Source organism: Bidens hawaiensis, unplaced genomic scaffold (genome assembly GCF_021521415.1).
Source record: "Bidens hawaiensis isolate Kalapana, Puna unplaced genomic scaffold, B.hawaiensis_p1.1 tig00001206_1, whole genome shotgun sequence".
NCBI lineage: Eukaryota > Viridiplantae > Streptophyta > Magnoliopsida > Asterales > Asteraceae > Bidens > Bidens hawaiensis.
The window spans coordinates 3,197,793-3,214,633 of NW_027491069.1; the positions used below are offsets into that span (position 1 = coordinate 3,197,793).

The 16,841-nt window shown below is 37.4% G+C and overlaps 1 protein-coding gene across 1 annotated transcript; it reads right to left on the bottom strand.

Annotated features, from left to right (window-relative positions):
* Positions 1–9,768: 9,768 nt before the first annotated feature.
* On the bottom strand, positions 9,769–10,684 carry LOC143564114 (uncharacterized). Its single transcript, XM_077051492.1, has 2 exons — positions 10,246–10,684; positions 9,769–10,172 (listed from the first exon to the last, which is right to left on the bottom strand). The coding sequence occupies exons 1-2, from the start codon at positions 10,682–10,684 to the stop codon at positions 9,769–9,771; spliced, it is 843 nt and encodes a 280-aa protein (XP_076907607.1).
* Between the last annotated feature and the right edge of the window lie 6,157 nt (positions 10,685–16,841).

Genomic DNA, 16,841 nt, shown 5'->3' on the forward strand with positions numbered 1-16,841 from the left:
ATCAATATATAACCCTATTTCAGTTATATAAGGCAAAATCATCATTATTAGTTTATTACATGGTTTTATGCAGTCACAACCTATGATGACAGTGAGTAACCTGACTCCGAGTAGCAGCTCAATTCCCGCGATGCAGAATGAAGGTAACATGTTGAACATTTGTCAACAGAATGCTGCACTGAAATTATTTCATTATTTCTGAATTTAGTTAAAAGAAATCAACAGCCACTATGATATATATGATAATCGTGCTTTTGGTTGCAGGCATCCTATCTTCAGCAGTTAAACATCTCTCTAATATTTCTGCACAAAGTTCACAGACAGATCTCCTGCAATTTCACATAGTAAACCCAGTCCAGGGGAGCCAGTATCAACCGCCATTGCAGCAGGTATTCAATGGCAAGGATGTTCAACAATCCACAACACATTCTTTAGCCGATCAATTAAACATGACATTCGGTTACCAAACAAATCAAAACTATTACCAAATGCCGTCAAACCAGCTTCTTCCCTATACAGGGCCGATGGTTAATACACAAACATGGAATCTTCAACAGCCAATAGGGAGCTCGTGTAGGTTGATATCAGGAGGAGGGTGGCAACAAAGGAACTTTAATAATCTCAACCTCTCAGGTAAGTCAAGAAGTTAGTAACTTAGAGCATGCAATGTTTTCAGACGTAGACTGGACAGTGACCCAGACGGCTTACCGAGTCGTTGGCCCGAATGACGTCATAAATACTATATATATATATATATTATATATATATGTATGTATGTATGTATGTATATATAAAACTTTCATATATTTTAATGACTAGTAACTGCTTTTTGATCTTAATCTGTAGCTCCTGGCGGGTTTGCAAAACCTGATGAATTTACATCAATCAATGGGTATCTCGAGTATATCTTACGACAGGTATCTCCTGAATTCCTGCTTAAAATTCATCGTGTTGTTCATTAATTTGATGGATCTTTGTTTACAGATTTGGATGCTCAAGAGTAGATACTCAAAGGAACTATTTGAACTCTATTGTGACGCGACGAAGTTGCACACTCAGGTCCAACTCAATCACACCATTTCTCAACACATAATTCCTTGTTTTATTGAGGTGTGATTATCGTTTGCAGGCTACAAGTATAGAGGAATCAAACAAATATAAAAATGCCATGAGTGATTTGAAATGGATACTTACTTTCTTGGAGATCACTAGACCTGAGTTGCTTCCCAATGATTACCAAACAATAGATAACACTTTGGATGCGATAGTGAACTTCACGAGTTTGCACATGAACAAGCCGTATGAAGAACCACGGGTGCAGCCCCATGGAACAACGATAATGCAAAACAATGCATCAGGAAATCCATATCAAAGTGTTATAAATCTAAAATCCAACACGCCGAATTTTAATCAGAATTTCCTTTTAAGAAGGCCACTCCCACAATCAAGAATTTCAACTCTTTTAAGCACAACAGAACAGAAAAATTTGGGACCAAAGACAAGCAGTGTTATCGGGTCCGGTTGTCCAGTCAGTATGTTTTCAAACACAACTGCTACTCATGTTCCATCCCATCCACTTAACATTGCAAAAAAGAAAGCACCATCGAAAAAGAGAATCAGTGATCGTACTAAATCAAAAGGGCCTAGAGGGGTGTCTCCGTTGACTGTGAATCAATGCCCTATTCCATCAACTGTCTTCCCAATTCCAAAAAAAACATCAGTTTCATCTTCCAAATCTGATGTCAGCAGTGTGCTTCCAGTACACTCAATTGCTCGTCCACCTATTTTTCTTACTTCTAATTCACCTTCCCAAGATCCAGAACCCTTAAAAGATCAGGCTTTCATTTGACCAAAACGGTACGCTTGCTTCTGAAACATGATTTGAGAACACTTTTTAGTTTTGTCCTTAAATTAATATGTTTTTGGTGTTAATTGTTATAGTTGTTTTGCTATTTCAGATAAAATCAGCATCATTAAATGCATTGATTTCTTCCACCTCTGCCAGTAGCTCAACCGAAAAGGCAACTGATATCATACCAGTTGTTTCTCCAGGATTAACATAAACATCGAAGAACATGTAGTTTATGTGTTTAGAATTGTAACTAAGGTCGTATTTCTGTTTTCGTGTTTATGTGATAAACCAGTAACTGTTATAAACTTAACTTTTTATCGTATCTTATGTAGTAATATGTAGTTTATGTGTTTTGAATTGTAACTAAAGTCACATGACTGTTAAGGTAGTTAACTGATAAACCTACAATTGTTAAAAGTTTGATGGTATCAAATATAGAATATAATAAGAACACAGATAGGCAAAGGCTTTTTGATTAAGAATGAATAGCAAGATTGCATGCTTCATTAGGTTACAATGATCAGGTTTAAATAGAAACTAATACAACGACTATAACCCTAAGACTCGGTACAAAATTGTTAGGTCCCGTTTTGTAATATTAGTCTTTTGTATTGGATTTGTATATATTGGGCCTTTTATGTTGTTTTGTTTGTATTTAGGCCCATTGGGCATATTAGTAATACAATACTTCTCATGCATGCTCTCCTATAAATAGAGAGTATTCCATGAGAAGAAAGAACCTTTTGCCAAAAACTCTGATGTGTGTCTGATAACCCTATAATAATGACCCTCACAACTAAGCTTTAATATTAAAACGAAAATCCTAAAACCACACACAACCGGCAAGTGCACCGATCGCAAGCAGTATAGACCTAGGAAGTCCGAGTATCGAACACGTGGACACGTCAGAACGCTAAAGATCACTAACCCTAGACAAGACTTACCTTAGAGTAATAATTATATTGATTTTTGATTTTTAAATACTTAACTGAACTAACTAGACTGACTGACAAAACTTACCAAAAATAGAAAACTTAACGGAAAACTAACTGTGTTAACTTAGGATGGAGAAAACGTCTACCTAGGTCTGAATCAAATTGTAGGCCTAACAAGCTAATGGATTGAATGATATATAGACACCGGTCCCTAAAGATGACACGACTAAGGATCGCTCGGGCTCACTAGATTACCTCTCGGTCTCACTCAACAAGCCTAAACTACTCAAAATCGCCTAAAACGACCAAACCGGGAAATAATTGCTAACGTGTTCTAATGAAGGATCACCTCTCGGTCTCACCAACACTCGACCCTAATGGCGATGAATACTACACAACCAAGGATAGAGGAACAATTCAACTTAAACTAAAATAGATCAACTAGTCGCTCAAAACACCTAAACCTGACAAGAAACGAACTCGCTCTCACGCAATCCTTATTCTAGCATGCAAAGACAATGAGACAACCCTACTTCTTATCACCTCTCGGTCTCAAAGAAGGTGTCTAACCATTGTACTTAATCCAAATAATCACGCCACAAAACCCTACGGTGGTACCTACTGCAAACAAACCCTAAACACAAAGTCTAGAATCAAACAATGCACCGATCAATCAATCAACACACGGGGTTTATGCAATGAATCACTAAAATTTCCAGCCACTAAACACAACCTATTTCATGTCTAAATCAAACTTTACAATAGCAATTCAAGTCTATCAATCAAACAATCCATAAAACCTATCAAACACTAACAAGAATCATCATTCCTAGGTAGAACTAACAAGTTTAGCCGAGAATCATTTTTGGACAGCAGCAAACAATTAATAAACACATCATTAATCCCATACCAAACATCTTAACAATCATCCAATGATCAACAATAATCAATAACAATTCAATCTCTCAAGTAATTGCAAAACAAATCAACAATTAAACAAGAAAATCAAAGTGTATGAACTATATGTCACACCCTCAAAATCCACTAACGGAGTTTTACCGTCAGAGGGTGTGAACTAACATGATCGGAATCATTAGTTATAATCAAACCATAAAAACGTTTAAATGAAAATAAGTGCGGAAGCGTAAAAACCAAAAGACAAAAGTTGCGTCACGCAGGACGACTTAAAAACCCAAGTAATAATAGTTAAAACATGTTTGCATATCAGAATGTTCAAAAACCATGCATGATCCTATACCGCGCGCCCGCCTCGGCTACCTGAGAATAACATACTAAAAGTGTCAACACGGGGTTGGTGAGTTCACAAGTTTATATAAAGTAAAGCGTTTAGCGTTTGCGTTCAGCGTTTTGCGTTTAGCGTTTTGCGTTCAGCGTTTTGCGTTACCAGATAGTGTTAAATCAATTATATATCGATAAGTAGCTAGCCTATACAACAAGTATTACTAAGTGTTTGACACCCAAGCTGACTGTTTATCAAGTGCCTTGTCACCGGGTCATCCAGACCATGGTACGTGTTAGCCAAAATTACACCCGCTCGACCTGCAGTTGAGTTTAGCGTTGGGTGGGGTTTGTCAAACCCAGTAGTACTACTCAACAGTGACTCACTATTCCAAATATTAACCGGTTCGATGTGTAGGACTTCAAATGTTTCGTTTGCCACTTAGCCTTTACAAGTGATATATAATTTACTAACAAAATCTTAAAAGCGTTTTCGGAGTATGTTATCTCCCCCAAGTGAAAAGCGTTTAAAAACAGTTTAAAGGGGTAAGTGAAACTCACTGTTTGCGAAAAATTCCCAAAATAAATCACCAAGTGATGCGTGTCACAGAAAACTCTCTCTAGCGTTCTAAAACAACAAGGAGATTTTCTAAGTATCGGAACTAATATCGAGTCTCTAGACCCGGCACATAATTCCTAATCACAAGATACGTTTCGTGTTTGTTTGTGAATCGTGTGTGACTTAACGAGTACATTTGTGATACGATACGTGTGTGAGCAATTATTTACGTGTCATGTATTAATAATGTACATCACTAGCAATTACTCCCCGCAAGGGCAATTTGGTCAAAACACGACAACTATTTAGCAAGTATTCCCCGCATGGGCAAATTGGTCAAAACATAACAATTAACTAGCAATTATCATGTTTCATGCATTTTCACAAAATTCAGCAGCTAGTTTCACCGAGACTGAAATTCTACTTGAAAGATTGTATTATTCCACCGATCATAGAATCTCAATTAATTTACCAAAAAATCATCACTAAAGCATGCATGTGTTAGGTTTCAAGAACATATTTTATTTTATTTTTATTCCACATAGATTTCTTATAATGATCAAAACACTACAGCAAGCTCATAACAGTCAAATTCATGCGCAACAGAATGTTATTTGAAATTCCCGTTAAATGAAAAATCCAACAAATGCAAGACCACTTGGGTTAGGTTTCTAACTCAATAAGTCAACTTCCAGAAGTGGAATCAACCCAATTGGTCTTGTAGTTCATGAGATACAACATTTACAAAACAACCTAACAGCAGGTCTAACAACTCAGCTTTGCACAACGTTTTTGTAAAATCATAAAGGTTAACTTTTACACGTCCAAAAATTGCAAATTTATATTCTTTAGAAACTAGACTCAACCTAGTTTACTGTAGTATCAATAATCTCAACCAATTTTCACATTTACGCCCCAATACAGTCAATTGAACATCAACAACACAATCTGTCCAGAAACTGTTTGCAACAAAACTCAACATATTAGCCATTTATAAACCATAATTCCTTCATATAACATCCTAGACACCATAATCACTATCCATGCACATAAATTACACATTACATCCATGGTTAGGGTTTTATTTGAATTCAAAATCAAGAACACAGTGATTAACATGTAATAATACCAATTCTAGTTATCATATCACAATCAATCTATCATCAAATCAAGATAAAACATATGAACACATTACATATGAAAATCGGACCTAGGTTTGTAATTATACCTTCAAAAACACCAATACAAGCAAGAGGAAGGTAGAAGATGGCTAGAAACGGATGTAGGATGCTTCAATTGTGAAATACAAGATCAAAATCAAGAGATATGTGTGTGTGTGTGAGCCGATTGTGAGGAGAGGGGGAGGGGTAGGCTGCCGTCGGTTTTGGGGAGAGGGAGAGGGAGAAGAGGTTAGGGTTTATATTTATTAATAATAATAATATGTTACACTTTAGTCCCTCAACTTCTAGTTTGTACTTTTCTAGCTTAATTAACTAGTTCTAGCACATTGAGTTAACGTTTATAATAATGTTATCACATAACACATAAGTCTAACACATAATTATCACATAATTATTGTTTTGACGTTTTTCGTTTATTCACCAATTGTTTGCGTCAACTCGTTTGCGTTTCGGTGCAATTCCCGAAAGACTACACATGTAGTAAGTGTCAAGCGTCATTTAAACCCTAGTTTAAATGTAATGAAGTGTGCGTTATAGATTCAGTGATCTTAAGTTTGAATTAACGGAGTTGAGTTAACGGAGTTAACCTGAAATTGAGGATTGTCACACAATAAAAAAGATGTAAGGATATGGATGTTTCCGGGGCTGTTCTTGCTGTAAAAAACGATGGGGATTCAATCCCGAGGCTTGGTTCTTGTGTCTTCTTCCTTCCCTAGCCGCCACAAGCTCCAACCCTAAGCCGAAAAAAGATTTTTCTCCTTCTCCTTGCTGCTGTTCCTGCGATCGGCTGCTGTCCAGCAGCTTTAGGGTTTTTAATTTTTTATATTATAATATTATAATAGTATTTGGGCCTCCATGATGCATACGGGTCGGGCCTTGAGCTTTGTCTTGAACTTGTATGCGTAAAAAGGCTCATAGAATGCCCGAAAAGTCCCGGTTTTCTTCTTTCTTTCACCCAAAACCTACAAGATTAATAAATGTATGTAAAACCTATCTAAAACGAGTTAAAACATATAAAATATAATATAATACGTAGATAAAACGTGCGGAAAATACGAGTGTTTTACAACACATCAAACTCTAACTCTCATATCTTACTTTCTCACTAGTTCTCTCTCTCTCTCACTTCCTTAACCAAAAATAACTCTCAAGGAGACCTCTTAGGTGACTTAGTGTGGTTTCCAACACTCTCTGTAACCATATGGCTTGACATGTAGCAGTGGTTGAGGCAATGTACTCAGCCTCTGTACTGGATAAGGCAACTGTGGATTGTTTCTTTGAACTCCAAGAAACAACTCCACTGCCAAGAGAGAATATATTAGCTGACACACTTTTTCTGTCATCAGCACATGATGCCCAATCACTATCAGTATAACCAATTAGTTACACCTTATATCCTCTTTCATACCACAAACCAAATGACAAAGTACCTGCAACATATCTAAGAATAATGCTAGCTGCACCCATATGAAGTTTGGATGGTGATTGCATGAATCGAGCAACTACTCCCACGACATAGACTAGATCTGGTCTAGTGTGGGTTAAGTAAATCAGACCACCAACAAGACTTCTATAAGTTACTTCAGTAGCTTTATCAGCTCCATCATCTAAAGACAACTTTTCACTTGCATTCATAGGAGACTCTTCAACATTACAATTGGTCATTCCAAACTTCTCAAGCAAGCCCTTTGCATATTTCTTCTGGTCTAGAAATACACATTCTTTAGATTGATAAACTTCAAGGCCTAGGAAGAACTTTAGTAGTCCTAAGTCGGTCGTTTCAAACATTTGTTGCATACCTTTCTTAAACTTAGCAATCAGGGTTGCATAGGGACTTGTGCAGATTATATCATCAACATATAGGCAAACATAGATGATTTTTTGATTCTCACCAGTTTTCACATACAAGGTAGGCTCATTCATACTTCTGTGATAACCATTCTTGACAAAATACCCATCTATTTTGGCATACCAGGCTCTAGGGGCCTGCTTTAATCCATAGAGAGCCTTCCTTAACTTGTACACATGATCTTCCTTTCCTGACACAATGAATCCTTTAGGTTGTTCCACATAGATCTCTTCTGTCAAGTCTCCATTCAAGAAGGCAGACTTGACATCTAATTGATGAATTTTCCAACCCATTTGGGCTGCAATGCTTAGAACAACTCTGATGGTTTCAAACCGTGCCACCGGTGCAAAAGTCTCTTGGTAATCTATGCCCTGCTGTTGTGAGTACCCCTTTGCAACTAATCTGGCTTTGTGGCGAAGAATATTTCCATCAACACCCAACTTTGTCTTATATAACCACTTCAAGTCAACTAGGTTCTTTCCAGGTGGAAGCTTGACAGGATCCCATGTTAGATTTCTTTTAATTGCATCCAGTCCTCTAATATGGCATCAACCCATTCTTATTTAACAACTGCTTCGTCAAATTTGATTGGATCAGTAAAGTAACATTAGGGCAAACTGACAGTTGTAAAAATCACTATCAACATCAATCTTCTTAGCTTTGGCATACACCTCATCTAGTCCCTTGTTTTAGGAGGATTGGATGGAGTGTATATGCTGTCATGATGAGAGGATGGTAAGGTAGAGGATGAGGCTGGTGATTGATTTTGATTGGTGTTGTGGCTGGCAGTTGATGGTTGAGTTTGATTTGTATTGAGGCTGGTAGCTGGAGTTTGTGGTGGTTGTGTGAAGTTGGTAGGAAAGGTAGATTGTGAGCAGGTAGATTCATCAGTGGAAAAAGGATCAAGATAATTGGTTTCATAGGATAAAGGTTGTTTGTTCCATCTCTTCTAGTTAGGAACTTTTGAGTGACTGGGTTATAAAGTCTATATCCCTTACTCAGAGTTGATTAGCCTATAAAGATACACTTTTCTGACTTATCATCAAGTTTTCTTCTGAATTGTGATGGGATTAACCCATAGGCAACACATCCAAATACCTTGAGATGGTTAATAGAAGGTTTCCTATTAAACCATGCCTCTGAGGGTGTCTTATTACAGACAGCCTTGGTGGTGGCTAAGTTGATCAAATAGACAGCAGTGGCTACTCCTTCAGCCCAAAAGTAGTTAGGAACAAACATACTTTTAAGCATACTTCTTGTTATGCGCATTATAGTATGATTCTTTCTTTCCACAACTCCATTATGTTCCGGAGTGTAGGGAACTGTAAGTTCCCTCTTAATACAATGTGCCTCACAAAACTTGTTAAATTCAGTGGATGTATCCTCCCCACCCCTGTCAGACCTTAATACCTTAATAGTACTTTCACTTTCCTTCTCAACCATGAGTTTGAAGGTCTTAAATTTGGAGAACACTTCTGACTTGTTGGTGATGAAATACACCCAACACATCCTGGTATAGTCATCAATGAACAACACATAATAATGACTACCACCAAGACTAGGGACTTGCATTGGACCACACACATCAGAGTGAACCAGTTCAAGCCTCTTAGTAGCCCTCCATGACTTAAAGGGAAATAACTCTCTGGCATGTTTACCAACTACACAGCCTTCACACTTTTTTGCTTGATGAATGCTAGGTAAACCATATACCATTTGTTTATCATGTAGTAATTTTAGGCTTTCAAAATAGTAGTGACCATATCTCATATGCCACAGTTTAGAGACATCATCAATGGGTGTACAGGTACTAACACAAGGGCTGATTCCTGCTTTTGATGCATCTAAGAGGAACATATTATTATTTAGTACCGGTACACTCATTAATATGTGGCCTGTAGTTTTTCTAATGATAACACATTGATCATTATCAAACTATAGCGCATACCCTTTTTTCATTAATTGACCTACATTCAGTAGGTTATAGCCCAGTTGAGGTGCAAAGTAAACATCATCAAGGAGTCGTGTATTACCATTTTGAGTGACTATCTTCACAGTACCTTTGCCTTGGATAGCTAACTCCTTTGTGTCTCCAAGTTTGACACCAACTTTGAACCCTTCATCTAAATGCGTGAAACACTCCCTTGCACCTGTCATGTGATTGGAGGCACCTGAGTCCAGGAACCAAAGGGGTGTGCTAATACCACTTGAGTCATCATTTGTAATAGCCATGCTACTGTGGCTGCAGGGTCATCATTATACCAACACTCTTTCTTAGCATGACCATACTTGTTGCAGTGTGAGCAGTGTGGTATCTTGGATTGGTCATGACTTCTGCTACGCCCTCTTCCTCTGAAAGAAAGACGCCCTCTTCCCCTAAAGGAAGTGTTTCTATTAGCTTTGCTTGATTCTTGCATTGTCTGTAATGCTTGTTCGTCATTCCCGGTTGTCTTCTCAGGTGTTCGGCTATTAATCCTTTCTTCTTGAGATTGTAGGCACCCCATAAGTTTCACTGGTGTGAGGGTAGAAAGATCATTGTTGATTTCAATGAAGGGTACTATATAATCAAACCTTGCAGTAAGACTACGTAGTATTTTTTTCCACAACCACCAGATCGCCAATGATCTCACCATATGCCCTCATTTGGCTTACCAAAGCCATAACTCTTCCAAAGTAATGACCCACGACCTCACTTTCTTTCATTGAGAGATTTTCAAAGTCCCTTCTAAGGCCTTGTAACTTGATAGCCTTGACTTGTGAATCCCCTTGGATTTCCATTTTTAATATCTCCCATGACTCTTTAGTAGTGGAAGCAGCGGCAATACGAGAGAAAAACTGATCATGCATTGCCTGTTGTATAATGGCCATAGCATGTGCATCTCTCTTTTGAGCATTCTTGAGTTTGCCTTGATATTTCTCAGTGTCATCAGTACCTTCTTGTACTAGGTCCCATAGATCACGAGATCTAAGTATTGTCTTCATACGAATACTCCAGTATTCATAGCCCTCTCCCTTGAACACAAAAATTGGAGTAGTTGCTGTGGGTAGGGTACTTGTTTGTTCAGCCATGGATTAGGATTAGGGTTTCGTGAATTAGGTATAAGCACAATGGATCGATTGTTGATTAGGGTTAGGGTTTCGTGGAGTAGGTATGAAAAACAATGGATCGTTTGCAGGTGGCTCTGATGCCAATTTGATGGTATCAAATATAGAATATAATAAGAACATAGATAGGCAAAGGCTTTTTGATTAAGAATGAATAGCAAGATTACATGCTTCATGAGGTTACAATGATTGGGTTTAAATAGAAACTAATACAACGGCTATAACCCTAAGACTCGGTACAAACTAACATACCAAAATAAAAGGGATTACTTATTCAAAATACAAAAGACTCAAACGTTAATAACTGAAAAATAAAAGCACATGTTTATTAGCTGATCTTCTAGAACCACACGTGTAGAATGCATGCAATGGATCACATTTTATCAAAGTTAACTGATAAACCGTGTACAATTGTAAAATGGTTGTGTGCTAACTATTTTAATCATTATGTATATAAAATACCAAGTTGTTCGACAATCACTGTTTGCTTAACCTTTGTTTACATTTATTTCCATTCATTTAGCACTACCTGTCTTTGCATTGTTTTGATTCACTTTGATTCACTACAAAGTGGTATTAGAGCGAAATGCAGGGAGCACCTTGGGCTACAATTTCGTTGATTTGCTGGTTTTTTTTCCTTTGAAACCATGAAGAAGGGAAAAGGGATCAAACTACGGACTAGTTACTAGTGCAGATTCTAAGGGCATTTGATCTCCGATTGCAAACTGAAGGAACATGATGAAGCCGCCTCCTAGCTTGATTAGAGAAATTATGGACCTCGATGCTCAAGATCAAACCTGCCAAATTGACAATACATATGTCTATATTGTTGTCGGAATGTATTGGTCAGGCAGGCACATGGAATGACATTTGGTATAACTCAATTTTAAGCACCATTTTTGTGGCACTAAATTCCATTTTCAAATGGTTGAAAACTCCTTCAGTGTTGAAACACACACTGAAGAGAATAAACTTAACTTTTTATCGTATCTTATGTAGTAATAACTTTTGGTGTGGGCGAGATCAACCTAAACATATTAAATATTTCAATAAGTGGTTTACAATTCTAAGTGTATATTATTCACTAGATTTTGATAGAAAATAGTTAGTCCAGAAAAATTACGTCTTCAAGGCTTTAACATACGCTTAGAAGTTAGAATTAATCAGTGTGTTGTTTGTCTCATATGTTTAATGGTCACATTAAAACATCAAACATGGGTAAGAAAGTGATAGAGTAAGACGATATTTCTACTCAAAAAATATGTATTAGGAAACCGATTTTGAAAAACTGGATTTAAGTATCGCAAAGGAAACATCTTCCAATAATCATAATTTGCTATCTATTAATTTTAAAGCCTTTGATGATTTTATTGTATTTCTTGATTAGCTTGAAAATTAAATATTCGTTTTTAACCATAAAGTCAATTTGAAACAAAAGTTTTTTGATATGGTTATCGATCTTCTTAAAATTGAGGAATCTTGACCATTTCTAACAACCTTGGATAGTGGTAAACTCATTGGCTTGTTTGATTTATACTTAACGGAAAAAATGGCGAGTGGATATAAATTTGTGACAGATTATAATCTTTGAGGGGTTGTGTTGGTTCAACTGTTGTTTGGCCCGAGTGTAGGCCCAACCCAAGAATTAAAATGGGTTATTAATGGGTTGCTCAATGATCAAGTTAAAGTTATTATGTTTCTTGTTAGCTAAGTTGAGGTAACATTATAAATAGGGAAACCAAGTTAGGGATTGTCAAGAAGCTGATGCAATCGAGTTAGGCTTCATCAAGAGTTAAACCGAGTTACGGTTTGAGAGATTGTAATCAGTTTTTGAGCTAGATTTTCTGATTAATATAAATCAGAGTTATTCGTTTAGTTCGTGTTTGATTATCGATCCGGGATTTGAATTGGTATCAGAGCCAAGTTCAAGAGATCGATAATCGAGTTAATTGTAATCGGCGGTGAGGTGGATTAAGCAACCGGTGATCAGGAGTTGAAAACTATAGTGAAGTTGATTGTGTTTTCCGATGGTGTTTTCAATCTCTTCAGGAGCGGCAACAACGGTACACGGATTGACGGCGAATGGTGGCTTGATTAGGAGCTATCAATCCGTGCATATTGGAACTACGTTGGGTTTCCAAATCAGGGTCTATTTGTTAAAGCAGATTAGGCGGACCGTGTCGGCGTTTTTTTTGTTGTCCAGCGGCAACAATCGGAGAACAGGTGGTGTTAGTTTCTTGCTTGTGTCGGTTTCTTGTTTTGCGATTAAACAAGAAAGAAAAATAAAATTCTTGAATTGTGCAATTCCAAAATACAGTGTTATTCCGTTTGTGATCTGCTTGCTTAGAAGGAAGAAAACAACGAGAAGGTTTGTTTGCTTTTGGTGTACTTGGTATGCAATTAAATAAAAGAAAAAAAGTACAAAAGTCAAAAGGAGTTCAAGAGCGAAATATTCTTTTGCAATTAATAATCTTCTGTGCACCAATATTTTTTTATTTTTAGAGGTATTCATAAACAAGTCTTAACGCGATTATTTCTAAGAGATATTTGTGATCCGGTGTTTTTTGAGCAAACGAGCTCGGTTCTGAAAAGTTGTTTAGATTCATTGGTTTGTATTTGTTCTAACGAAGTGGAGCAAGGGGGTTCGACAACATCAATGGCAGGTGACAAAGGAGATTTGATAATCCAATCCAAAGAAATCAGGGGGATATCACTGCAAGTCAAAAGTTGAATTGAACAAATTACATAACATGGGCGATTGTGGTGGAAGCGATATTAGATAATCAAGACCTATGGGAAGTTGTTTAACCAGAAGAGGGTGCTGTTACTGATGCGAAGAAGAATAAAACGGAAAAATCGTTTTTGTTTCAAGTGGTGGAATGTGATATTATTCTTCAGATTGCTCGATACAAGAATGCCAGAGAAATGTGGACGACTTTGAAAGCATGATATGCGGGGGCCGAGCGAGTTCAAAAGGCTCGACTACTAATGTTGAAAAGTAAATTTGAGTAATTCAAGATGAAGGAAGACGAGACTATTGATGAGTTTGCAGGAAAAATAACAACCATGGTTCAAAGGCAACAAGTCTTGGTTATGTTTTTGAGCAAGATGCATTGGTGAAGAAGTTAATGGATGCGGTTCAAGATAAATACTTCCAAATCGTAGCCTCAATCGAGCAAAGTGTTGATCTCGATAGTTTGATGTTTGAAGATGCTGTTGGAAGACTTAATGCGTTTGAGGAACGTTTACGAGGGAGAGAGCGTGTTTTAAATTCGCAAAGTGGTTACTTGTTAGTCGATCGGAAAGTAGTTATAAAGGTAAATCGTATGATCAGTCTAGTAAGCGAGGTAAGGACCGGCCGAGTTCACGGGGACGTGGAAGAGGCTGTGAAACTAGAGGTCAAGACCGTGAGGATGAGGATCAAGATGGTTGTGACAACCGAGATGGTCAATATCATGGATCAAGGCAAACATGTCAAAGAAGAACGGCTGATCTTCAAAGGGGTAGAGATGATAGATCATAGGTTCAGTGTTACCGTTGTGATGAATTCGGTCAACTTTGTGTATATGTTCCCGGAACGTATGAAGAAAAAGGAAGAATCTAATTTGAACAAAATTGATGATTTGGATAGATCTTTATTTATGATGAAAGGTGATAAAAAATGGTTTTTCTGAATGAAGACGGGGTAATTCCAAAGCGTTTCAAAACCGAGTCGACGGAGAAAGATGCTTGGTATATCGAAAACAGAGCATCGAATCACATTACGGGTAATAAAGCGTATTTTTATGTGTTGAATGAACGTGTCATGGGGATGGGGAAGTTCAGAGATGAATCTTGTATTGATATTCGGGGAAAAGGGTCAGTCTTCATTGAAGGGAAAACAGGGTAGCAGCGCATGTTGACCAATGTCTATTACATCCCGAGCCTACAGTGCAATATCATAAGTCTTGGTCAAGCAATGGAAGGTGGATGTGAGATTCACATGAAACACGATTTGCTAACCATTAAAAATGATACAGGTAAGCTTTTGATGAGACGTGACAAGGACCAAGAACCGATTGTACAATATTAGCCTTAAGATAGAAAGAAACGAGCTAGCATTGGAATGGATAATTTTGCAGGTCGGAATATTCAAAGAATTGGGCTGAAAGAAGACAAGCCGAGTATGAGTCAGATTCTAATTCTAATCAAAGATCCAAGTTCCAAAATTTAAAGTCCAAAGAAAAGTGTTCAAGAAATTAAACGCATGGTCAAGAAAGAGATTCAATCCCAAGGGGAGACGAGTAATGATCAAACGAAGCAAATGTTTCTTCGAGCTAAGTGGAGCATAAAGAACATTGCAAGAGATCAAGAAAAGCCTCTATAAAATCAAGAGAATGATGACAAGCGTGAAGTTCAAGACCCGTTTATTTCAAATAGGAAATTAGGGGTGAGTCGGGTACAACAATTGAGGGGGTGGTTGTTGGCTCAATTGTTGTTATGCCCGACTGTAAGGCCCAACCAAAGAATTAAAAGGGGTTATTAATGGGTTTCTTAATGACCAAGTTAGGGTTATTAGGTTTCTTGTTAGTTAAGTTGTGTTAACATTATAAATAGGGCAACCAAGTTAGGGATTGTCAAGAAGTTGATGCAACCGAGTTAGGGTTTATCAAGAGTCAAACTGAGTTAGGGTTTGAGAGATTGTGATCAGTTTTTTGAGTTAGATTTTCTTATTAATAAACGAGAGTTATTCGTTTAGTTAGTGCTTGATTATCGATCCAGGACTTGAGGTTGTTGCAAAGAACTCTTGTTAAGAAATTAACGACGGAGCCATGCTTCATATCCTTAATATCCAAGTGATGTTCTTATTTGGAATTTTTAAGTGCACAAGATTGTGAAAAGGACTCAATATGATGGTGCAAACACTAACACATTACGAGGAACTAAAAGTATGGAAGATTTGTACAAAAGAACATATGTAGGCTTTGTGTCACATCCTCCATTTTCAACTAACGGAGTTTTACAGCGAGGCGTGTGACATACAAGGATCTAGCCACATGTCATACTGAAACAACAATTCATTAATGTAAAAGGTTCATTTATTACTCATTAATTTGAGAAAGTATTATTACGACACATGTTGCAAAGTAAAACTAGAATACATTTTAGACACTCAGACACTGCAATTCATGTAACCGAAACAAGCCTAGTTGTTTGATAAAAGCCATGCAAGCACGATGCAATCTGAACTCCTGATGTGCCCTTTAGTGACTTGAGAAAGACATGCTAAATGAGAAATCATGTGAAGATCATCATGATTCGTTACCGTTGGATCTAGTCTATTGTTATGATCAAGTGTTCAACGATTAGGTCTACTGTGTGTTATTGCATGTGTTGGGAGAGAAATTTGGCAGAGTAATGAGAGGAATTAAATAATAAATCAAAATCGTTAATTTGAATAACGATACATGGGTATATATAGGAGACGAAGTCTCACTCGCTATACAGGCTTAGCGAATGAGCCACATTCGCCACGTCATTCTTATAATGACTTTGTGGTAAAATATTTAACGAAACTTTCTTCAAAGTGCACGGTGGCTTCACCTTAAATGCCAATTTTCTCCACCCAGTGTAATGATCAATCTCATCAACATACTGTCGTTTAGGAACTTGGGGCTTGAAAAATTTGAAACCATGATTAACCTTGTGGACTAAATGACAATAGAACCAATCAATCAACTGATTGTTCCAATGATTCATTAAAGGTCTAAACGCCAATGTATGAACATCCCAACACTGCATCGAGAGAATGTCAGTAAAATGTTGGAAATACTAAAGCCCATTCTCCCATTAGACAATCCAGACTTTCAGCTAGGGCTCATACATCCACGATACAATATCCCCCTTAACCGCCTTCACATACACAAACTTTTTCATCTGGTATGCAGACAAGCTGGCATTCGACTGTAGATAGTCTTCTTTTTGAGCATACTTCAAAGTCTCTATCCACTAGTTCAGTTTTTTCGCATTATACCGAAACAAACCATCCGAAGTTTTTTCGCATTGTACTGACACAAACGTTCATCGGCCTTTGGATAATCCTCTGTAGTGAAGAATGGAATCCCCTCATTAGTACTATTCC

Coding starts and splice junctions, on each gene's coding strand:
- LOC143564114 (XM_077051492.1), bottom strand. CDS start 10,684: ATGGCTGAACAAACAAGTACCCTACCCACAGCAACTACTCCAATTTTT. Junction 10,173..10,245: donor AAGCCAAATGAGGGCATATG/GTGAGATCATTG, acceptor TTGATTATATAG/TACCCTTCATTGAAATCAAC.